This window comes from Saccopteryx leptura, chromosome 1 (genome assembly GCF_036850995.1).
Source record: "Saccopteryx leptura isolate mSacLep1 chromosome 1, mSacLep1_pri_phased_curated, whole genome shotgun sequence".
NCBI classification, from domain to species: Eukaryota; Metazoa; Chordata; class Mammalia; order Chiroptera; family Emballonuridae; genus Saccopteryx; species Saccopteryx leptura.
The window spans coordinates 20,115,775-20,138,923 of NC_089503.1; the positions used below are offsets into that span (position 1 = coordinate 20,115,775).

The following is a 23,149-nucleotide window of genomic DNA, read 5'->3' on the forward strand; positions in this document are numbered from 1 at the left end:
AGAGGTCCTGGCCAAGTGGCTCAGTGGATCAAGTGTTGACCTGGTGCACCAGAGATTGCTGCTTCGATCCCTCGTCAGGGCACGTAGGAGAAGTGACCAGTGAGTGCACAACTGAATGGAACAACTAAGGGAAACAAGTTGATGCGCCTCTCTCTCTCTCTCTCTCCCTCTTCCTCTCTTTCTCTCTCTCAAATAATGGGAAATTTTTTAAAAAGAAAGCCAATTTGAATGGCCCTATATCTGTTACAGAAGTTTAAGTCATGAGTGAAAACCTAGCCACAAAACACTCCAGATACAACTGGCTTTACAGGTGACTTACCAGATATTTGAATATTTTAAAAGTCAAATTTGACACAAACTTTCAGAAAATTAAGGAAAGAAACTTCCCAAAACATTTGAGGTTAGTTTTATCCTGAAACCAAAACCAACAATGCATTACCACAAAAAATAAAATAAAATAAAATAATAAAATAAAAATAAATATATATATTTATATATGGCACAATGTCCTTCATGAAAAGAGATGTAAAATTCTTAATATCAAATCCAACCCAACAATATATAAAGAATGATGCATCACAACTCTATGGGGTTTGTTGCAGGAGCATGACATTGGCTTAATATTTTTTAAAAATTAATATATTTTATCACATTAATAATTTTAAAAGAATTATATCATCTCTAGAGGCACAGATAAAAACATCTGACAAAATTAAAGTCCCTTAATGATAAAACTCTCAACAAACTAGTATTATAGGAAACTTTTCTATATGGGAAAAGGCAATAGGAAAAACACAGCAACATCATACATTTTCCGGTTAAGACTGAAAACGAAACAAGGATGTCCTCTCTCACCACTTTTCAACACTGTACTGGGTGTTCTCGGCAATGTGATTAGAACAGAAAAATAAGAAATAAATACTGAAAAAGACAAAGGAAAATTATCTTTATCAGCATCATGATTGTGTCCACTGAAAATTCAAATAACCCCCCCCCCTTCCAAACAATGAAGGTTAATAAGTGAATTTAGCAAGGTCACAAGTATTGCTGGATGTGGTCTCTCACCTTACGGCCCATCTTGCACGCAAGCGTACTAACTGCCTTTGTTCTAGGCCATGTTTTCCGAAGGTATCAATACAGATGATGTGTATAGAGCTGTGAATGTGTGTATAGCAAACTGCCTACAAGGGCAGTATATTAGCTCCCATTTCACACATCCCAAGAGCCTCTCTGGTTTCCATCTGTACCTTCTTTTCTGACCCAGTGAGCTCCCTCATTCATCCAGTGAATTCCTTTCTGTTTCTAGTAGCTATAGTCAGTTTCTAAAGAAACTTTGTCTAGAATTAAGAAACCTTGAAGAATCAGAATTTGTTGGTATGCTTTTTGATTATAAAAGAAAACAGAAGACTGTCACTGAGGAACAATAAACCACCAAACCGGGACCCAAAAGAGAGAGGAGGGTCACAAATCCCAACAACTGACTGAAGTCACCAGCCGGTGCTAAAAGCTCTCTCATCATCTATAAAATGACGGTACCCCGTTCCACAGCATCAGTGCTCGGACTCAAGCCCAGATGTGCCAGGGCTCTGCAGAGATGCCCATGGGCAGTATACGGAGAGCTTGAAAACTATCTAGAGATAAAAATGGAGGACCCAGACTTGGCACCAGAGAGTCATTTTAAAAGCTCTTTGAAAAGGCAAGAAGGGAAAGAGCTTGTATTTGGAAGCAGGAACATCTGGAATGATACCAAACTGTACCACCACCCTACCATTTGGCCACTCATGTGGAAAGTGGGTGTGATCTGGTTAGGATCGTATAAGACACTGCATCCAACCCTAGAAAATGTGCCATCAGTCAGGGTCCTTTCCTGTCTGCCCCAGACAGTATTCTTCATATATAACCTGCCTTAGGCCTGACCTGTGGTGGCGCAGCAGGTAGAGCATTGACCTGGAATGCTAACGTTGCCAGTTCAAAACCCAGGGCTTGCCCGGTGGAGGCACACACGGGAGCCAACTACTACGAGTTGATGCTTCCCACTCCTCCCCTGCCTTTCTCTCTCTATTCTTTCTCAATGAATAAAATCTTTAAAAAATCATAATAACCTCCCTTAGAATTTAAAAATAAAAAGGACAAAAATATTAATAGTTCCCAAAAGTGATTATGAAGAGTTAGAAAGAAATAAAACAGGCCCGGAATTTAAGAGAATATAGACTTTTATTAGGAATCAAATATAAAAACAAACCCATCTAAAAAGGGATGCAGAGAGCTCCCTTTGTTTCCCTAGGTTCCCCCCCCCCAACCCCCATAAAAACATTCTGCCCACACACCATGGCTAGCAGAGAGTAAAAGAGGCAAGTCCTCAAAGTGTCAGATGCTCAGCTTAGGGAGGGTGCTTGCTGACTGGGTCGGATGGACCCATTTCCGGAGGAGCCCACTGCCAGCTCTGTCAGCAGGTCTGTACCTCAGTCTTTTGGACCAGAGGCCGATGACTGGCCGGAGCTGCCCAGCGGGAGGCAGACCGCGTCCTCCCGCATCGCGTCCGCCAGCTGCTTCTCTATCCACTCCTGCTTCTGGTCGGCCAGTGCCTGACTGAACCGGTGCATGGCTGGAGGGGCCAGAGGGAGACCGAATGAGCGGGTCTGCAGGTGGGTCCCGGATCCCCAGGGAGCGCTGACCATCACGGAGCCTCTCGTTCAGGGACGCCGAACTCCAGCCCACCGTTCTTTGGGATGGATTTCCCAGTGTGCCCACCGCACCCCCAGTGGCTCCTTTCCAGATTCACTGTCACAGAGTGTGCCTGCAAGACCCCGCCGTGTCTCATAGCAAGTCCTCTAACCTGGCTATGTCCTGGACTCGTCAAGTTTTCTACTGCCTCCAGTGTCCCCTCACTCGGGCTGTTCTCCACTTTAACTCAAAAGCATGTTCTGTAACCAATGTTCTGTCCTCACTGCTCTGTTTCCAGAAGGTAGAACAGTGTCCAGCATGTGGTGAGATGCAACAGATCATTGTAAAGTGAATGTCATGCTTTCATAACCTTCAGAGGAGAATCTGAACTCTGAACTCCAGAGAATAACACCCAGGGACGTCCATGATCACCTACCCGACTATCTCACCTACGGACTCAAGCCCCACAGGGCAGAGAACCACTTCTCATCAGTCCCAATGTCCTGCTCAATGGCAGGTGCATATACTCCCTGTGTTCAAAGGAGCTCAGTCAAAATATGAAAGTGCAAACCTTCTGCACTAGGCCAGAGGCCACTAAAGCTATAGGCTACTAAAGGCCAATACGGTGAGACTTGGTTATTGGATTATGCAGAAGTGGGAGATGCCAAGAGAGGGAACTTAGCGCCACTCACCGACTTTTAGGTGGAAAGGTTTATTCGCAAAGGTGAGGCGGAACCAGCCAGGCTCCTTACACATGTAGGACTTGCCAGGGGACAATATCAGCTTGTTTCGCAGGAAGCGATGATAAAGGAGCTGCTCTTCCTCAAATGTGCACGGGTCCAGGTACTAGGGAAGGCAGAGGGACAGAGCTGAGCCCAAGACCCATCAGCAGGTCTGCCCATGCACATCTGTCCTCACTCCCAGAGCTCACCTTTTTCAAGCTGATCCAGACACAGAGGCCAGAGCCACAACTGAGAAAGGGGACCTTCAGTGCCTTCAGCTTGTTAGTGATGTACCTGTGAGCTGCCTGCAGCCGGGAGCGATTAGCGGGCAGGTACACCTTGTCGATCCATTCTGCACAGGTCGGGGAAGAACGCTGTCACGGGTCTTACGGCATAGAGCTGCCCAGGGTTCTTTACCACGTGCTCCCTACGTGGGCTTCCTGGCAGCTAGTTCTATCCAAGACTGATGGTATTATATTTGAGCTGGTGGCATCCAACCTAACCCTCAGCTCCTACCTACGGCTCTGGAGGAGACAGTGGGCTTCTCGGTCAACCAGCAGGAGTGCTCCGTTTCAGTTTGCATCCCTGCGGCCAGCAGCCAGGCACCCCTCTCTATCGGGCCGATGCTGCTGACGAGGGAGCAGGCAGCAGGTACTCAAAACCCCCCTTGCCTCTTGCCGCTCCACACAGCGGACTCTGAGGAACCGAGACGTGCTTGGCCATGATCTTAGCCCAGTCGTTCTCGGCCCCGGCGGCACACAGAACCACCTGGGAGCTCGTAAAAGTCCTCGTGGCCAGGTTATATCCGCAGATCAGATCATCTAGAATCTATTTAAGATCCCCACCTAATCCCCATATGCAGCCCATGTTGAATACCAGTGTTCAAGGCGCGTCTGGAACCTGGTTTCTGCTGATAATCAAAGGGCCTGGCCCCATGTATGGAAACATCTAGTTGGATTTCTCCTACCTACCCTTTCACTCACCACAAGATGAAAGTAAATTATTTTCTAAACCGGATTAGCTGGTTACTTTAGCTTATTTTTATTGTATCCCAGCTTTTAATTTGAATCAGCTAGATTGCCATATGTTCTAATGAACACAGGGAATTAAAGGGGCCCTTCTCTATGACGGGGCCGTGGCATTGAAGGGGGACGTTCTCCCTGAAGCCAGCATGTACGCGGGACCCAAGGGGCAGAAGAATGCAGGGGCCCCAGATGGAGCCACAGCAACGTGCCCGGATGGCAGCTCTCATTTGGGCACCCTGGAAGACGGAATCGTGTTTTTCAGTTCCCAGCCCGCAGACCACTGCTAGTCCACCAGAAATTCCATGCCAGTCTGAAAGAGTTAACCACCCCGAGGGTGTATGAAGATTATAGAGTCTGGTCTTCATCCAACCTCAGGGTGGTTAACTCTTTCCCAAACTGGCATGAAATTTCTGGTGGACCAGGGATTGAAAAACAATGGTTGAGTCATACTTGAGGAGTCCGGGTGTTTATTTCTTTATCATCTTTGCCTGAGCAAGCAGAATATTGGAAAAGGAAAAGAGACCTTGACATAACAACAGAGTTCTGAAGGTCCCACCTTAAGTCTCAGAGTCCAATTGACTATCCCCTTTCCAGGCAGAGCAGGAGCTACCAGCCAGCCGGATCTTAGAGCCCACCCCTGGTTTTAGACCAGCACCTCTGTCTTCCATCTACATCCGACACCATCTGAGCTGCATCCTGTCCTTCAAACTTTCCGCCCTTCACCGTTAAACCCTAGAGAGTCCTATTACCAATGTCACCCCGTAATTTAAATTAAAAAATAACCCGAGACAGTGAATAGGTTGTTAGTGTACCGCAGGCATGTCAGAGGCCCAGGCAGACCCAGGAATCCCCCACGGCCATGAGCCACCAAGATGCCTGGATGGAGCTCAGTACCTCTGTCCCGGAGCAGCCGACACAGCTTGTGCTGGGTGATGCCGGAGAGGCTGTGGAGGACGCCGAAAGCGTGCACGGCAGAGACCACCTCCTTGTTGTGGCTATACAGAGCACCAAAACAGATGCCAGAGAGTCCAAAGCCCTAGAGGAAGAGAGCACAGGAGGGAATTCCTGGTTGGTCTGCCTGCTGTTCCTGGCTCTTCTTCCTTTCCTACCCAAGGACAGGCAGCTGGGACTCACCTTGCTGGTGCCCCAGATCACATGGGTCCTGCTGGGGTCAGGCAAACTGGAGAAAAGACAATACAATCAAGATTACAGAGAAATGGCCCTGGCCGGTTGCTCAGTGGAGATAGAGCATTAGCCTGGCACATGGATGTCCCAGGTTTGATTCTCAGTCAGGGTACACAGGAGAAGCGACCATCTGCTTTTCCTCCTCTCCCTCTCCCCCTTCTCTCCCTATTTTCCTCCCATAGCCAGTGGTTTAATTGATTTGAACATGGCCCCGGGTGCTGAGGATAGCTCCACTGGAACACATCAGCCTCAGGTGCTAAAAATAGCTCAGTACTCGAGCATTGGTCCCTAATGGGTTTGCCAGGTGGGTCCCGGTCAGGGTGCATGTGGTAGTCTGCCTCACTATCTACCTTCCTCTCACCTACAAAATAAAATAAAATAAAAGATTATAGAGAAATACTTAAAAGATGAAGAATTGGGGTCTATGTAGGGAAAAGAAGAAAAAGTTGGCTTGAGGTCTTCTACCCTGACCTTTGTAGGGGTAGGGGGTTGACCTTAACTCCTTAACTTTTGACAGTGCACTTTCTACCTTGCCCTCAAGTTATCTCATGTATGAAAAGGTGTCTAAACCAAAAGGTACTTGGGAAGGAAGGTCTTACTCTGCTCATTTTTGTATTTAACTCAGTTCCTAAAGCTTATGCAATTAAATTTATGGCACATGAGCTTACTGTGCAAAAGCAGGAAGCTAATGTTCTCATTACAACTCCAGCTGAGACCAACTCACCTTTCTATGCTCAGAACACTGTGAAATGTGACAGATTCATCAAACACAGTCAGCATGTAAATCTCATCAATAATCACATGTAGGTTGTATCTGCAAGATATGCAAAAAGGGGGGGGATAACAATATCAAAGTTTTCTCTCTAATCTTCACTCACTCTCTTTTATGGTCAACTCTGAATACAGATCAGATTCTCCTACTGCCCCAGCACCCAGCCACCCCTTCTACGGGACGTGGTAGGATGGAAGGGGTTGGTATACCAGAAGGAACCTTTAGACCCTGCTTGGGAATACTGAGAAGGAACAGAACCGAAAAGACATGCATGACCTTTCAGTCACGAAGCAGAGACCACCGAGTGGCATGAGGTGGGCTCAGAGCTTATGCACAGCGTGTTTATTCTCCCGACAGCCCTTCGAAGCAGTGCTATTATCTCCCTTTCACGGATGAAGAGTAGGCTTCTGAGATGTACAGTAATTCCCTCCATGAGCTGGTTTTGGAGCTGGGATCTGAACCCAGTGCTATCATATGCCAGCTTGTGACTTCCAGCACTCTTTCTCCTGTCCGCCTACTCTGCCATTAATTAGTCTGTTAGTGATGAGGCTTGGATTAGTGCATCTCTTCTAGGAAATAGAAGATCATCTAGGCCCTGGCCGGTTGGCTCAGTGGTAGAGCATCGGCCTGGCGTGCAGGAGTCCTGGGTTCCATTCCCGGCCAGGGCACACAGGAGAAGCGCCCATCTGCTTCTCCACCCCTCCCCCTCTCCTTCCTCTCTGTCTCTTTCTTCCCCTCCCGCAGCAGAGGCTCCATTGGAGCAAAGATGGCCCGGGCGCTGGGGATGGCTCCTTGGCCTCTGCCTCAGGTGCTAGAGTGGCTCTGGATGCAACAGAGTGACGCCTCAGATGAGCAGAGCATCGCCCCCTGGTGGACGTGCCGGGTGGATCCCAGTAGGGCAAAAAAAAAAAAAAAAAAAAAAAAAAAAAGATCATCTACCATAACTAATGAAGCTTGTTCAGGACCCCAGACATATCTGATGTGAACTTGTTCTTAGGAATGGAACATCAAATTCTACGGGGACTATCTTCAGCTTTACCCCATAAGGTCCGAGTCTCTTCCTTGACACCTCAGGCTAAGAAGTTGGGGAGATGGATGCTGGGATAGTGCTTATGCTACAGGAAGTCAACAAGCACAAAACTGTATGATGATGTTATGTAGGTGTCTGCACCTGGACAAGACTAGAAAGGAAATGGCAAAAGGAAAAGAAGAGATTGGTCGAAGCGGTAAGTGCGTGAGTGCATTTTTCTTCATTCCCATGTCACTTAGCTGTACACCCCTGTACAGAGTACAGTAAAAATATCTAAGGTGAATTATTTCTGGAATTATTATTTTTATTTATTCATTTTAGAGAGGAGAGAGAGAGTAAGAGAGAGAGAGCGAGAGAGAGAAAGAGAGAGAGGAGGAGCAGGAAGCATCAACTCCCATATGTGCCTTGACTAGGCAAGCTCAGGGTTTCGAACCAGCGACCTCAGCGTTTCCAGGTTGACGCTTTATCCATTGTGCCACCACAGGTCAGGCAGTGAATTATTTCTGGTTCCGACTTTCTGTCCATGAGCAATGGGAATTTGTCTAGTCTCCAGGGGTGAATGCCTACCTCTTGGCAAATTCCAAGTATTCCTTCAGTGAGTCCCGGGAGTAGATGTCTCCCAGAGGATTATGGGGATTGATGAGCACAAGGCCTTTGATCTTTTTCCCCTTAAAAAAAAAAAATCATAACCCAGTGTACACAAACCCCATACATCTACTTCAAGTTCAGCCAAAGGTCATTTAGGACACCTAATACACATCACCCAGCCAAGGCCTAGGCAGGACCTTGAAGCCCCCACCATACTGCCCACAGGCCGGGGCAGGAAGGAGCTCTGGGGACTGCCCCTGAGAGGGCTCAGGGGGCCCATGGGGACATGCCCCGGGCACTGCCTCTCCTGGGAAAGGGGGTGCATGGTCTTGGGGAGAAAGTCGTAGCCCAGTCTCAGCACTGAACTCCTTTCCGGGGCAGCAGTGCCCCTCCGACACTCAGGCCCCTCCTCACCTTAAACCTCGCCTCGTGCAGGGCTTCCTCCAGCTTGTCCACCGTCAGCTGGAACGGCTGGGCGTTCACCTCAGTGATCTGAACACAAACGCTGCCTCAGTGACAGCTCCTCAGCTTCGCTCCCTTTCCTGTCAACCTCGAACAAGCCTTCGCCTGCGTGCCCAGGGCACCAGTCCCACACGCCCTCTCTGCCCTCGTGTCTCCATGCTCCCCCCACCATTGCTTATAAGGGAGGAAGCAAGCCCCACCCCTAAACCTTCGGGTCCCCCCAGGGCATTCCACGGCCCAGGTGAGCTGAGCAGGAGAAGGGGCCCCATTCTGACCTCCCTGTCCAGGTGGACGTGAATCAGCTCCACTTTCGCATACAGGTGGGAAGTAAAGGAGAAGCCAGCATGGAAGGGGGTGGGGGTCAGAAGGGCCTCTGGAAGCACAGGGGGACAAAGCAGTCAGTCCAGGGTCCCTCAGTCACAGCCTGCCAGACACCACCCGACCCCAGACTCGCGGCAACTCCACCGACCGAGACGGTCGCTCTGGCAATCCCTCCTGCCTGGGGATTAGTGCTTCTGGGCTCGGGCTCCGCACAAGTGAGCTATTCTGATAACAACATCTGGGGAACAAAACTCAAGTGTGCTTTTGGGGGTACAGAAGAGAAGAAGACAAGGGGAAAATAGAGCTGTGAATGGCTCAGAAGCCAGGGCACACACCAAGCCAGCCACAAGCAGGATGAGCACTGGTCATTCACAAGCTCTGGTCAGCTCCAGGGCAAACGCCAGAGGCTCGGGTCCCTGCACAGGGAGGGCTCCCCTTCTCCACATGACTCGGGTTGTCCGTAACTGGTGACCTCCTGTGTTCTCTCCTTCCCATCCATTTGGCCTCGTGGATGAGCTAACCAAGGACCTACTTGCTTGAATGAAACTGGGCGTCTTGGTAACTTCCTTCCATGAGGTCGAAGCCCATTACGGTTTGAGACTCTTGTTTGGGCATTCTTAGGAGGGACATTGAGAACAGATCTCTCAGCCTTATTTGAACTAGAACTCATTAGACTTTTTTTTTTTTTTGAGCAGGAGAATACAGAATATAAATTCTATATAGTTTAAGCCAGTTTACCAGGGCTCTCTGTAGTGGAGTTGAGCTCCAAAATTCAGCCAACAATATAATGAGTTGGCTCCCATTATCACCCTCCCTAGGGCATACCTCCTTGAGGACTGTCACGTGATTTTCTTATTAAGTAGGGGTCTGAATCCCTCCCTCCTACGGAAATATACTGCTCACAAAAATTAGGGGATATTTCAAAATGAATATAAAGCAATAAAAGAAGCATTTGATTTTTTTTTATTAAACAAGAACATCAGAAAAGCAAAAGACAAGTCAAAAAGGATGTTTGATTATGCAAATGAGATGCAAAAGCAACTTTTATTTCATTGGTGAGAATGCACTATACAAAAGGCTGAAAGTACTGGAGTATCTGCACGGTCCCTGATTCCCTAATTTTTGTGAGCAGTGTTGTAGGAAGATGATGTAACCAGTGTAGGAGAGTTCCAGCACTTTAGGGAAAGGGCCTTGAATCAAGATGTTCTTCCCTTAGGCCCAGAGCCCACGTGCTGCTATTTCCACGTGCAGAGCCCGTTGACTTACCACCTGGGTCACACAGAACCATGGACAGCGCCAGGAAGACAGAGAGGCAGCTGTTTAGCACAATCACCTGATGATGCACAGAAGTCAAGAATCAAAAGCCAACCCCATGTATGAAGTGCCTGTCCCCTGTATCCTCCCCCCTGGATAGGGACAGGTACAGGCCCCTCCTAAGCTGGGGCCCACTAGCATTCACTCTGACTTGGCCCTAAGGGTGGGTCTCTGCTGGTTCTCCCTGTACCCTCTAGAAAATTCAGGGTCCCTCAAAAATACAGCCTTCCACTAGGATGGCACTGGGCTGGGAAACTGACTCACATTTTCCGGATCAAGCTGGGTAGGTGCCTTGCAGTAGTAGGTCAGGAACCGGGCCACTTCTTCCCTCAGGCTGTGGACAGACCCAGACAGACCTTGGTTCCCAGGCCCTGGGCCTTCCTCATTCAGTGTTTTCCAAAGAGCAACGCATCCAACCTCATGCTACAGGGCTCCTGACTAAGGCTATCAATTCCCCGGGCGACTGGCAGTTTGTGTGAGAGTCTGGACAGAACGTGGGCCTTTGAATTATACGGCAGCGCTCTTTTCCTACACCAGACTGCCTCCTAAAGTGTGCTCTCGGCGTTTTCTAGAGTTTTTACTCTGAGAAATGGAGTTAACCAACCAAGCATTTGGCACTGCGAGTGCTTCCCTGCATGAGGACTGGTGCCTGTGGACCAGGAGACCACAGATCTGGAGGTGACTTACAATGCTTGTCCCCTCCAGTCAGAATACTGCAGAAGGGCCTCATCGATGTAGTTCATGTCTCTCCGACTCAACTGTTGACAAATAAAACATGATGGCAGCCAGACCAGGGAAGCCCCACAGCCTTATCCTACACCAAGGGGCAGGTGGGTATTTGCCCTACAACACAGGGCCTCCCAGAGGGCATTGGGGGCACGTGCTGCATGCTCCTGAATGAATGGAGGCCCAACCTTCTTGCTATATACATCACACAACTAGATAACTTACTGGAAGTGTTTAATAACCTACCCAACCATACACCTGGGCCAGAGCCTCCCTTGTCAGCCTACCCAAATTATACCCATCCAGAGAACACCTCCAAACAGTCAGGAAGTCCAGGAGGCCACATATGCTGTTCTAGAAGCTGTTTCCCCACCCCCTTCCCCAATTGCATCCACCACGTGGTGGGGGAACTGGGCCTGAATATGGGCCCCAGCACAGCCCGGACCTTGGCTTACCCTTTCAGTCATCAGATCAGTGCAGAGCTTGTTCTCACTGACACCGAGGTTAATGAAGCCCTGGAGGTGGGAGGAACCTGCGATCAGTCCTCTTGGCCAGCCCAGATGGACCCCTTTAAACACGTCAATAAGCACTCATCCCCGATGATTTCAGGTGGCGAGTTCACTGCCTGCCCCACGAAGCAACTTGACCCATGTTTAAGTGTTTGAAAATTTTCCACAGATCCAAAATCATATAGCTTGCAAATTCCCCCCTTTAGAGCCATAGAGAGAATAATTATGTACCAACTACCAGTCATTGAGTTCTTATTGACGAGAGTCACTAGGCTAAGTGCTCCGTGTGAATTGCCTTTATTCTCACAACTCCTAAGAAAAAATGTTCTATGATGATTCCTGCTTTAAAGGGAGTGAAACTCAGAAAGGTTGGTTAACCTGCTATCCACATGACCTTTGTTATGGTCAGAACTCTATTTGCACGCCCCAGAGCCTGGATCCTTAAGCTCCACAGGCCCTGCCTCGTACCCATCCCTCTTATTTCCACTTCCATGTAAGCGCCCTTTAAGTCAGTGCAAGAGGTCCATCGCTTCAGAGTCCAAGAAGGTACCTCACTCACCTGGCCCCAGAAAAGCACATGGTCATAGAGCACACGCCACTTAGCTAGAAACACAAGAAAGGTATGACTTGTGCTGTCCTCCACCCTCTGGCTGGAGTGCTGTTGTGAACCTCCCTTGCTGAGGGACTTTCATTGGCTCCCTGTCACCCTTAGGTTAACACCCCTACCCCTGTCTACACTTCCTGTCATAGCTCTCACTGCCCTTTCTCCAGCCACATGGAACTCCTTCTTCATTCATGGCCAACCCCTCCCACATAAAGCTCTCACATGTGCAGTTCTTCCCTCCTGGGGGACCCACCTTCCCACCATCACCAGCCTTTAGGACACCTTCCCAGACCACCCAAAGCTGGCCTCCCCCCAGTGCTCCTAGAAACATTATTCATGTTCATGTCCCAATGGCTGACAACAATCGCACTAGACTGAGCTCCATGAGGGCAGGCTCACTGACACCTGTGACCACAGTGACTCCTAGTGGGTAAGAACAGGGGTTTAGGGAAAGCAAGCAGAAGAGAAGAGGGGGGACCCAGTTCCAGCTCTTCCCCTTTTGGGGCATGTCACTCCCTTTTGTGCCATTCCTTTATCTGTAAGGAGACAATGCCATCTACTTCATAGGCCTGGGAAGAGTAAGCGAGAGAGCATAGTACTTAGCACAGGACTCAGTAAAATCCTAGTGGCTGGGGCTCTAGTATGTCCCCCTGCCCCCTTACATCCTTACCAAGATGTTCTTGTCCTCGTGGTACTGGTCGCCTTGATAGGTCACGTAGTCCTGGAAGCTGGAGCGGTATAAGGCAGAGATGTCAATCCCACGGTTGGACAGGTCATAGCTGACGAATGCAGCTTCCAAATCACTCCGCTGGTAACTTGGTTGGTTAGGCTGCCTGGATGGTGGGCCCTGCCGCTCACCTCCTATATCATGCCTAGAGTCCAGGCAAAGGCGAGGCAGTTGGAGCTCCAGGCTACTTGTGGCCTTAGACTGTAAGACATTGACCAGTTGGCTCATCAAGTAGACGAGGAGGACTTCCTGCTCCCTGGTGTCCTGACTGTGCCTCTGCTTCTCCAGCCCTGGGCCCTGCTGCAGGTGCCCCGTCTCCAGCTGTGTGATGTAGACCTCTATGGTCTGCTGCAAGCGCAGGACCAGCTCCATCAGCTGGGGCTGGGGGCTCTGGCTTCTGAGGCCCTGGCCGCTCCTCTGGACACAGGACTTGTGGAGGGTGTCTGATTGGTGACTCATAGTTTGGGTCTTCATGTTGGTCTCACCATGCTGGCCTGAACCTGCAGAGAAAGGACAGACCATGTACTGCAGCAAAGAGGACTCCACTTGGCCCTGAGGTCAGGCCTGCCGTGTGTTTAATGGAATACAGGGTGAGGCAAAAGTAGGTTTACAGTTGTTTGTATGGAAAACAGTACAATAATTAATAGATAATAACATAAGAATAACTGTTTTGTGTACTCACAACTGTAAACTTACACTTGCCACACCCTGTGTAGTGTTTCAATACTACTTACACAGTGCAGAGAAAAGGGAAAGCATCCACACTTTACAATCCAATAAATAGTGACATCAAATTTGATGAAGTTTATATGAAGAACTATGCATGAACCTCACATATGATTAGATCATCAGCGAGGCCTGTGGTGGTGCAGTGGATAAAGTGTCGACCTGGAACACTCAGGTCACCGGCTCAGAACCCTAACTTGCCTGGTCGAGGCACATATGAGAAGCAACTATGAGTTGATACTTCCCGCTCACTCCCCACTCCTCTCTCTCTCTCTCCTCTCTCTAAAGTCAACAAATAAAATCTTTAAAAAATATTATTAGATCATCAGTCCTTAAAAGCTGAAAAGCACTTAGCAAACAAATCCAAGAGAATCATAAAATAAGCTTATGACCAAGTGGGGTTACACTGAGAATGGAAGGACAGCTCAATCCTACAGTTTAACTTCATTAATAGATCCTGAGGGATAAAATTAGACACCCATTCTTGATTTAGATAGCTTAGAACAGGGGTCCCCAAACTTTTTACACAGGGGGCCAGTTCACTGTCCCTCAGACCGTTAGAGGGCCGAACTATAAAAAAACTATGAACAAATCCCTATGCACACTGCATATATCTTATTTTAAAGTAAAAAACGGCCCTGGCCGGTGGGCTCAGCGGTAGAGCGTCGGCCTGGCGTGCAGGGGACCCGGGTTTGATTCCCGGCCAGGGCACATAGGAGAAGCACCCATTTGCTTCTCCACCCCCCCTCCTTCCTCTCTGTCTCTCTCTTCCCCTCCCGCAGCCAAGGCTCCATTGGAGCAAAGATGGCCCGGGTGCTGGGGATGGCTCCTTGGCCTCTGCCCCAGGCGCTAGAGTGGTTCTGGTCGCAGCAGAGCGACGCCCCGGAGGGGCAGAGCATCGCCCCCTGGGGGGCAGAGCGTCGCCCCCTGGTGGGCGTGCCGGGTGGATCCCGGTCGGGCGCATGCGGGAGTCTGTCTGACTGTCTCTCCCCGTTTCCAGCTTCAGAAAAATACAAAAAAAAATTAAAAAAAAAAAATAAAGTAAAAAACAAAACGGGAACAAATACAATATTTAAAATAAAGAATAAGTAAATTTAAATCAACAAACTGACCAGTATTTCAATGGGAACTATGGGCCTGCTTTTGGCTAATGAGATGGTCAATGTCCGGTTCCATATTTGTCACTGCTAGCCGTAACAAGTGATATGATGCGCTTCCGGAGCCGTGACGCGTGCATCCCACATCACCGGAAGTAGTACTGTACGTGAGCAACGCCGCCACATACAGTACTCCAGGAGCATCCTGTGCTCCTCTCACTGACCACCAATGAAAGAGGTGCCCCTTCCAGAAGTGTGGTGGGGCTGGATAAATGGCCTCAGGGGGCCGCATGCGGCCTGCAGGCTGTAGTTTGGGGACCCCTGGCTTAGAAGGTAGAATAGATACCTTTCTAAGTCAAAACATTTCTCAGCTGAAAACCAATCTCCTACTCAATTGGGAAAAGTCTGAAGGGTTTGAGCTCCTAAATAAAAAACAAGACCATTATTTTTTACACAATCTATAGTTCAAATGCTATAGAAATAGTTGCCTAAAACCTATGTACTCTTATTGATCAATGTCATCCCCTTAAATTTAATTTTCTAAATAAAATTGAAAAAAACAAAGATAAGGCCATTCATTCATTGTCATTGTTGAATAGCTAACATTGTACCAGAGGTCTCAGCCAAGAATATTAGGCAAGGAAATAAATTAGAGTTAGAAATAGGGAATTGGATAGGGTTAGGGTTAGGGTTAGGGTTAGAGTTAAGGTTAGGGTTAGAAAAAAAAAATAGGGAATTTGATTATTGCTATCTGCAGATTATTACTGTCTACTTGGAAGGCACATGAGAATTAACAGAGGATTTATAAAAGAATTTCATGTAATTATGGAACAGGGGCCCACCTCGTGTTTCTGTAAATACGGTTATATTGGAATACAGCTATACTCCTGTTGCACATAAATGCCAGTCAGAGTTCGGTACTAAGGGCTAGACCAGCATTTTCGACCAGGGTCGTTTACCTGATGAGCAAGCCTAGCAACTGCCCAGCAGCCCCCATCTGCGTGCAGGTTCATTTTCACTTAATCCTAATTGCTAGGAGGAAAGAATTCCTATCAACTGTCAGAGCAATTAAGGACATCATTTATCACAGTGCACTGAGTTTAACAAGGTACCCCAATATATCCAGGACGATGATGAATGGTGTAGGTTACTACAGGGGACACAGACCCCCTGAAACCACAATATTATCAATGGTGGTTAAGGAATTGAGCACTGCCATGAGCCAGGCTCTGGTCTAAGGTCTTTGTACACACACATGATTTAATCCTCAAAACGACTCTTCGGAGAGCACCTCCATGAGCCTCACTTTACAGATGAGAAAACAGAGGCTCCAAAAAAGGTGTGTTACACAAGTTATATGGGAGAGGGGAGCTTTAACTACGTTCACTACGCTCGGACCCCACCACCCTCTTAAAAATCCCTCCTCAAGGCTTCCTTCTGGAAGGAGGCACAGACATTCAAGGCTTGGCATTCACTTTTTGGGGTCCATAAGCCCAATAAGTCCACTGTTGGCCCAACCCCATCGAGGAGGCCGGGAACTCAGCTAAAGCCCCAGACAGTGTCTGGTCCGAAGCCCCTCTCACTCCACGACCCATGGCTCTCCCAGCCCTGCCACCAGCACTTACCCGTGTCTCTGTTTCCACTCATCTCTTCTTTGCTCTAAAATGTTATGCCCGATGGACTCGTCCTTGACCTTCAGGCTCACCTGCCCACTGCCCACTGCCCACTGCCCTCCTCCTCACACTAAGCTTGCTCCCTGCATTGGGCGCAAAGCTCTGCTTTTAAGAACAAAGTGCTCTTTAGGGCAACAATGAGATCCACATGTTTCCTTCCACAGGGACGTCTCAGGAGATCCCAATGGCCTAAAATGGCCTTTATTGGAACTACTAGGAAGGTCAGCAATGCTCACACCTGAGAGCACCCCACATTGGAGCCACGATTCTCAAACTTTGGTGGCATTGGCATCACCTGGATGTGAAGAAAGCCCAAGAGGCTCCTGGAAGGAGGCTAGGGCCTGAACCAAGGAGCTAGCTAAAGGACGCCAGGTGATTTGAATACTTACCATCCTGTGGAGAGCCCTGGAGAAATCATCTCCGTTTCTGGGGAGGCCCGTGATTGAGAGCAGGCTGAAATCAGTTAGCCGAGGACAGAGCCACATCTTGACAAGGAAGCACTGGAGTGACCACCAGTAGGGTTGGTCTCAGTCTCCCAGCCCTACCTGTGTGTCCTTGGCAAACCTACCCAGCCTTTCTGGTCCTCAGTTCTTCCTTGTTAAAGGGGGGAGGTCATGACACCTACCTCCCAGAGAGTGGTATGAGGCTACATTAGAGGACATGCCAAAATGATAGGGCAGGTAGAACCGCCCCACACTGTGTGTTCTGCCCTGGTCAGCTCCTGCCCTGCCTTCCTAGCGTTGACAAGCAGAAGCAAGGCCCAAAGTAACCTCTGGCCTGTCAATATCCTGCCTTGTGGCTCTTCTGCAACTTTAGTTGATGCTTATTTAGAATGCAGATGCCTGGGCTTACAAAAGGGTTCTGGTTCAGGAGGTCTATGATTCGACCCAGGAGTCTGCAGAGTAAAACAAGCCTACAGTATGAAGCACACTAGGCGGGCAGAGCCCTGGGCCTTTGCTCTAGCGGGGCTCCATCACCGCACGGCTCTGCTCCAGATTACTGCTTGGCTCTCCTCCTGCAAGTCTTCGCTCAAATCACCTTCTCCTGGAGACCCGCTATGACCACCCGCGTAATTCCACACGCTGCTCCGCTTCCCACACTGTGGTTCCCCTCCGTCCAGCCTGCCTTTCCATTGTTATAGCACTTTCCCCCCTTCAAACCTACTGTAACCTTACTTATTTATTTTATACAGTTTCTTTTCAGTTCCCCCTTCAAACTCCATGAGAGCAAGGATCTTAGATTGTTTTGTTTGCTGCTTCAAACGCAGTTCACTGTTCTCAAACGCAGAAAATTACGTTGGCTATCGGGGAGCTCAGTGACACTGATGAATGAACGAAACGAGTGTGTGAGTGTAAAAACGAATGAATGACTCCGTAGTGCAATTATGTGAGGTCTGGGTCCCCTGCAGGACCAGAGGCTTCTCGGGTTCTGCCCTGGTTCCAAGGCACACAGGGGTCCTTGGTTAGAGCTTGTTGATTGTTCTTGGTAACTAACCAGTGAGCGACTGAAGAGGGAATGAAGGTATCAATCAGCTATAGGACCCAGGTGAACACTGGTGGTAGGACGGAGATGTGCCTGGGAGGAAAACCCTTCTTATCCTCAACCCCCATCCCCACGACTTGCCTCCTCAGCCCAGGGCTCTCTCCTAACAGTGGGCCCTCCCAGCACAGCGCTGTCACATGGACTTGCCAAAAGGGGTCGCTAAATCCTAATTTTCCCTCCTGGCTCATAAGACACGAGGCGGCTACTGCACTCGGAGAAGCCAGGAGAAGAGTAGAAAGAGAAAGCAAGCCTGGGAATCTAATTCACCTCAACCCCTGTGCCCTGAGGGCCTCCTAGGGCCTTGGTCTGACCCACAGGACCCCGAGCTCAGAGGTTGGCCACGTTGGGCATGGCACACAACTAGAAAGCGTCCGTGGAAGTGAACCCAGAGGATTATTAGAATGGAAGGGTTAGGTTCCTCAGCACACGCCGCTGTTCCTGCCTCGACTTCCCTGCCAGACCAGCTCCTTCGGCTTCCTCCATTCCAAGAACGAAGCGAGAGTCCAAGTCCCGGGGCTGTGTCGGCCCGACTCAGAAGGCCGTGGGTTCTCTCTGGCAGAGAAAGCACGGAGGGAGAGAGGCAGGGGGGCGGCGGGACGAGGCAGACTCCCTCCCCCAGGAACACGGCCCAGCTGTCCTCTGCCCTCACCAGCCCCCCACAGCCTCCGGTCTGCATCACCCTGAACCCCCTGATTTCTTCCCCGGGTGTTTAAGTAACCACTTGTCCACAGACAAATTCCCTGAGGAAAGAGGCGCCTGGCAGGCACAGAATTGAGGGTCAGAGGGGGAAGTTCTGCAAATGGTCCCCTGACCCACCTCAGAGAGAGAGAGAGCAATGAACTGGGGTTCTGAGGGGCCTACCTGAGGGGACCCGGCCTGTGCACTCTGTGTGGCCGGAACCTGGAAGTCTGTCATGATGGGGCCCTCTTTGCTACCGTGGGTTCTCAGTTCCACATCCTGGGCCTCCCAAGAACCCAGTGAGGAAAGTGTCCTCAGCCCCATTTTCTAGATGGGGAAACTGAGGCCTGCAAGATTTCCTCAGCCTTGCCCAAGGTCACTGTGCTTGCATTGGCCTAATTCTATGCACATCTTAATCCAGGCCTAGTGTGTTCATTTCCCAGATCCTGGACCACGGAAGTAGTAGCCGTACAATCCTGTTTGGTCTAGCCTGGTCTCCAGGTGGTGTGAGGTGACCTGGGATGGGAGCCTCAGGAAGAGGAACGCCACGATGTCGGGTTTAGTGGCTCTGGCCCACTGAACTCATCTTCCTCTGGTGAACCTAAGGGTCAGTTAACAACCTTCTTCCAACCAGTTGTCCTGCAGGTCCTGTCCTTCAAAGGGACTGGAGCTATTCCCACCTCCAGAAAGCCTCTCTGGTACGCCAGCGCCTCAGAGCTCGACTCTCTAAGGTTCTGAGCAGTTAGTGGCCCATCTGTATGCTCTTGGACCTTGGCCCTCACCCCGCCAGACGGTAAAGACCTTGCAGAGAGAGAACGCTGCTTTCTGGTACCTCCCTTTAGCCATTGGGGGCTGAGCACAAAGTAGGTGTCAGGGAACTGCTTTTTGTTTGCTTGTTTACTTCTGGCATGGGAAAAGCCAGTGACAGAAAATGGACAACATATAAAAATAAATGGAGTTGGACAGTGCTGTGAAGAAAGCCCACGTTGGGTAGGGGATTGAGACCAAGAGGGAAGGGTAGTTAGCGAAAGAGCCACAGGAAGGGAAGGAGCAATCCATGTGGATCTCTGGGAAATAGTGTTCCAGGCAGAGCACAGCAAGTGCAAAGGCCCTGAGGTGGGAGCCTGTATTTGCTGTATTTAAAGATCCCATAGGGTTTCATGAACGGTTGCTAAGGACTTTGGTTTTTATTCTGAGCATGATGGAAGACTACAGATCCTCCAGAGCTGGTATGTGAGTGACTGACTTTTAGAGCTGGCTGAGATTCCCGAATAGTCAGGATGCCTCAGGCTGTGGGAGGCATGTTCCTGGCTTAGAGTCACTTGTTCTCATTGATATAACAGATCACCATTGCTCCTAGAAAGCCCAAGGCCTTCATCTGGTGTCTGTGGAGTCCCCGGATGACAGTCTCAACCAGGGCCACATCAGAGTCACCTGGGAAGCTTTCCCCCCAAACCAATGCCAAGCTCCATCTCTGCCTCACTGGCCCAGCGGATGAATGCCACTCATGAAGGACCACTGCCTTTGAGGGCCTGTGGATGCACCTTGGTGTAAAGGGAATGACAAGGTCCACAGCTTCCATCAGATTGCCCCAAAGATCCAGAATCGTATCCTAAGGTAAAGCGGGTCTACCTGGGACAGCTTGATTAGAGCCCATGACACAGCGTGACATTTACTCCTTCACCCCGCCCTCCCCCACCCCCACCCCCCACCCACCCCCTGCCGCCAGCCCTGCTGATGCCTCGTGCTGGCTCCCAGCTCCTTCCTCTGCCTGGATTTATTTGGATGGAGCATCTCCCTTCCAACACTCAACATGCTGCCAGCACTCAATACCTCTTCAGATATGAATATGCATTCTCCCTGCCAGACCTGTGGCTCACTTCAGTCAGTCTTTTCTGGGCTCTTTCTGTTTGCTCTTCCCCAAGGTCTTCCTGCTTCTTCTGTCACAGAGGCGTTTGCTCCAGCCACCCCCACCCCCACCCCCGCCCCCCGGGACTCAGGATACTGCTTAGGACACGAAAGAAAGGGTTTTGTTTCATTTCCACAGGCACTATCATGCTGGTCACCCACACTTCCAAGCCCTGGTCACCCATACTTCCAAGCCCAGGAGCCCCCTGCAAGAGCCCTGGTCCTGGAACAGAGACCAAGCATCCTCGGCCTGAGCATGCCAGGGGGAGAGCAAGCAGGGGACGGTGGCAGTGGGGTGACGGGGTGGCCTGGCTCCCCGGGGGGCGGTGCTGTCTGGCTTTGGCAGGAGCTGAAGTCATCTGCTTCTTGTCTGGACTGACGGCTATGGTCCCCTGAGGCGTCTCTTTCTGGACGGGGTGTGGTACAGTGCAGTGTGCTCTACATGGAGTTGTTGTCAGGCATCTGGGGTTCAAGTCACAGTTCAAGGCCACTTACAAACTGTGTGGCGGTAAGTTATCAAGTGTCTCCGGGATCAATTTCTCATCTGCAAAGAGACATGTGGGAACAGGTGTTGAGAGGACTACGTAAAATTACAATTATAAATTTGACCCTCTCATTCTAAATTCAGTCTAGCCATCCACCCAACCATTCTTTCCCCTGATCATGAAAACACTCATTCCTTCAACCCATTTTCATTGAGGCCTACTGTGCGCTCGCCAGTCTCGAGATGTAGCCATTTCAAGCAATATTCTGGAGGTTGCTGACTCCTCCCACCTGCACCCAGGAGACTAAAAAAGGGATGACAGGTTAAGAGTTTCTGTTGGACTTTTTCTTCCAGTCTCTCCACATTTGCAACTTCCTCCCTTCTGGGAAATCTCTTGACAGGAAATCTCCTTGTCCCTCAAGAAGTCCTTAGACTTCTGCTGACCTGGGTTTTCCCTCAAAACCAGGTTCTGAAAGTTGGGCTCTCAGCTCCCTTCTTCCTAGGAATTCTTGGGCAGGGACAAAGCCCAAGCGTCCTCCCAGCAGCCCCTGTGCTAAGTTCTCAGAGTCGGAGGGGCTCCGTTCACCTGCAGAGCCATTCTGAGAGCAGTCTCACCACGGCCCAGCCTCTGTTTGTTGGGCGTGTGTATTGAGCCCTCTGGACACTGTGTTCAGCACTTAGCAAGGTTGTCATTTCCCCCTGTGGCCCCGTGACAGCCTGCAACAGTGGTAGCCACACTGAACACCCTGTGTGTTCACCTCCCATGCCAGCTCTGGGCTTGGCCATGTGACCTGAAGTGCTTGGGTCCTGGCCTTGTTCTGTTGGAACACTTGCCCTAAAAAGCCAGCCACCATGCTACAGAGCAGCTCATACTAGACTACAGAGATACGAGACCACATGGAGGAAGAGGCTGGGGAATGAGCGGTGTCTGGCACATTCCAGCCTAGTGGAGCGAGCCTCTGATTTCAGTCACGTGGGTAACCTTGGCAATAACACGCAAACCCGAGCAACTGCCCATCTGAGCCCCATTGACCCGCAGGCTTAAGAGACATAGAAATTCACTGTTTTAAGCCAGGAAGTTCAGGGGATGATTTTCTTACACAGCATAAGAAAACCGAGACAAACCCCAAGTCCTGGATTCTATGACTATCAGCCCACTGTACAGATGCTGTACTCGAGGCTCGGAGGGCCTGAGTGCATTCCGAGGTGGCGCAGTGAGGAAGCGAGTGTGGAGGCTGCACAAATGCACCAGTGTGGGGGCTCCCCGGACCGAATGCCCGGCTCCTGGCCCTGGGCACCAGTGTGGGGGCTCCCCACACCGACCGCCCGGCTCCTGCCCCTGGGCACCAGTGTGGGGGCTCCCCGCACCGACCGCCCGACTCCTGCCCCTGGGCACCAGTGTGGGGGCTCCCCAGACAGACTGCCCGGCTCCTGCCCCTGGGCACCAGTGTGGGGGCTCCCCGCACCGACCGCCCGACTCCTGCCCCTGGGCACCAGTGTGGGGGCTCCCCAGACAGACTGCCCGGCTCCTGCCCCTGGGCACCAGTGTGGGGGCTCCCCGCACCGACCGCCCGACTCCTGCCCCTGGGCACCAGTGTGGGGGCTCCCCAGACAGACTGCCCGGCTCCTGCCCCTGGGCACCAGTGTGGGGGCTCCCCGCACCGACCGCCCGGCTCCTGCCCCTGGGCACCAGTGTGGGGGCTCCCGCACCGACTGCCCGGCTCCTGGCCCTGGGCACCAGTGTGGGAGCTCCCCGCACCGACTGCCCGGCTCCTGGCCCTGGGCACCAGTGTGGGAGCTCCCCGCACCGACTGCCCGGCTCCTGGCCCTGGGCACCAGTGTGGGAGCTCCCCGCACCGACTGCCCGGCTCCTGGCCCTGGGCACCAGTGTGGGAGCTCCCCGCACCGACTGCCCGGCTCCTGGCCCTGGGCACCAGTGTGGGAGCTCCCCGGACCGACTGCCCGGCTCCTGGCCCTGGGCACCAGTGTGGGGGCTCCCCGCACCGACCGCCCGACTCCTGCCCCTGGGCACCAGTGTGGGAGCTCCCCGCACCGACCGCCCAGCTCGAGAACTCTCCGCGAGGCAGCTTCCTGCTCCCTGGGACTGCTCCCAGGCCTGTTCCTAGCAGACCCCAGCTCCTCCACCAGCCTCCTTTGCTCAAGGACCCCCATGGCCCTGGCTGAACCTTTCTGGAACATGCAGCAATGCAAGACTCTTCCTGCCCCAACCCCCCTTCCTTCTCTCTTCTCTGCCGGGGTCCCACAGCCTGCAGGCGCTCCACCCCCATCACCCCACCCCCTCACAGGTGCTTCCGCAGATATCAGGTTGCCTTCTGAATCCCGTTTTGGTGTCTGCTTGTCAGAGGGCCTGACCTGACACCGGGAGAGAGCT

General features: G+C 50.9%; 1 protein-coding gene across 1 annotated transcript; it reads right to left on the bottom strand.

Annotated features, from left to right (window-relative positions):
- Positions 1-2,462: 2,462 nt before the first annotated feature.
- Positions 2,463-13,108, bottom strand: LOC136387954 (probable inactive 1-aminocyclopropane-1-carboxylate synthase-like protein 2). The gene is made up of 14 exons (XM_066360055.1): positions 12,593-13,108; positions 11,265-11,324; positions 10,771-10,841; positions 10,348-10,417; positions 10,036-10,102; positions 8,724-8,821; positions 8,401-8,478; positions 7,966-8,066; positions 6,321-6,410; positions 5,546-5,591; positions 5,306-5,447; positions 3,596-3,738; positions 3,357-3,510; positions 2,463-2,605 (listed from the first exon to the last, which is right to left on the bottom strand). The coding sequence occupies exons 1-14, from the start codon at positions 13,106-13,108 to the stop codon at positions 2,463-2,465; spliced, it is 1,779 nt and encodes a 592-aa protein (XP_066216152.1).
- Between the last annotated feature and the right edge of the window lie 10,041 nt (positions 13,109-23,149).

Bases quoted from the DNA above. Each gene is read 5' to 3' on its own strand.
- LOC136387954 (XM_066360055.1), bottom strand. From the start codon at position 13,108: ATGAGTCACCAATCAGACACCCTCCACAAGTCCTGTGTCCAGAGGAGC. The intron at 11,325-12,592 runs GTAAGGATGTAA...TCCCACCTCCAG, and splicing joins ACGAGGACAAGAACATCTTG to GGCTTCATTAACCTCGGTGT. The intron at 10,103-10,347 runs GTGAGTCAGTTT...GTGCATCATCAG, and splicing joins CCCAGCTTGATCCGGAAAAT to GTGATTGTGCTAAACAGCTG.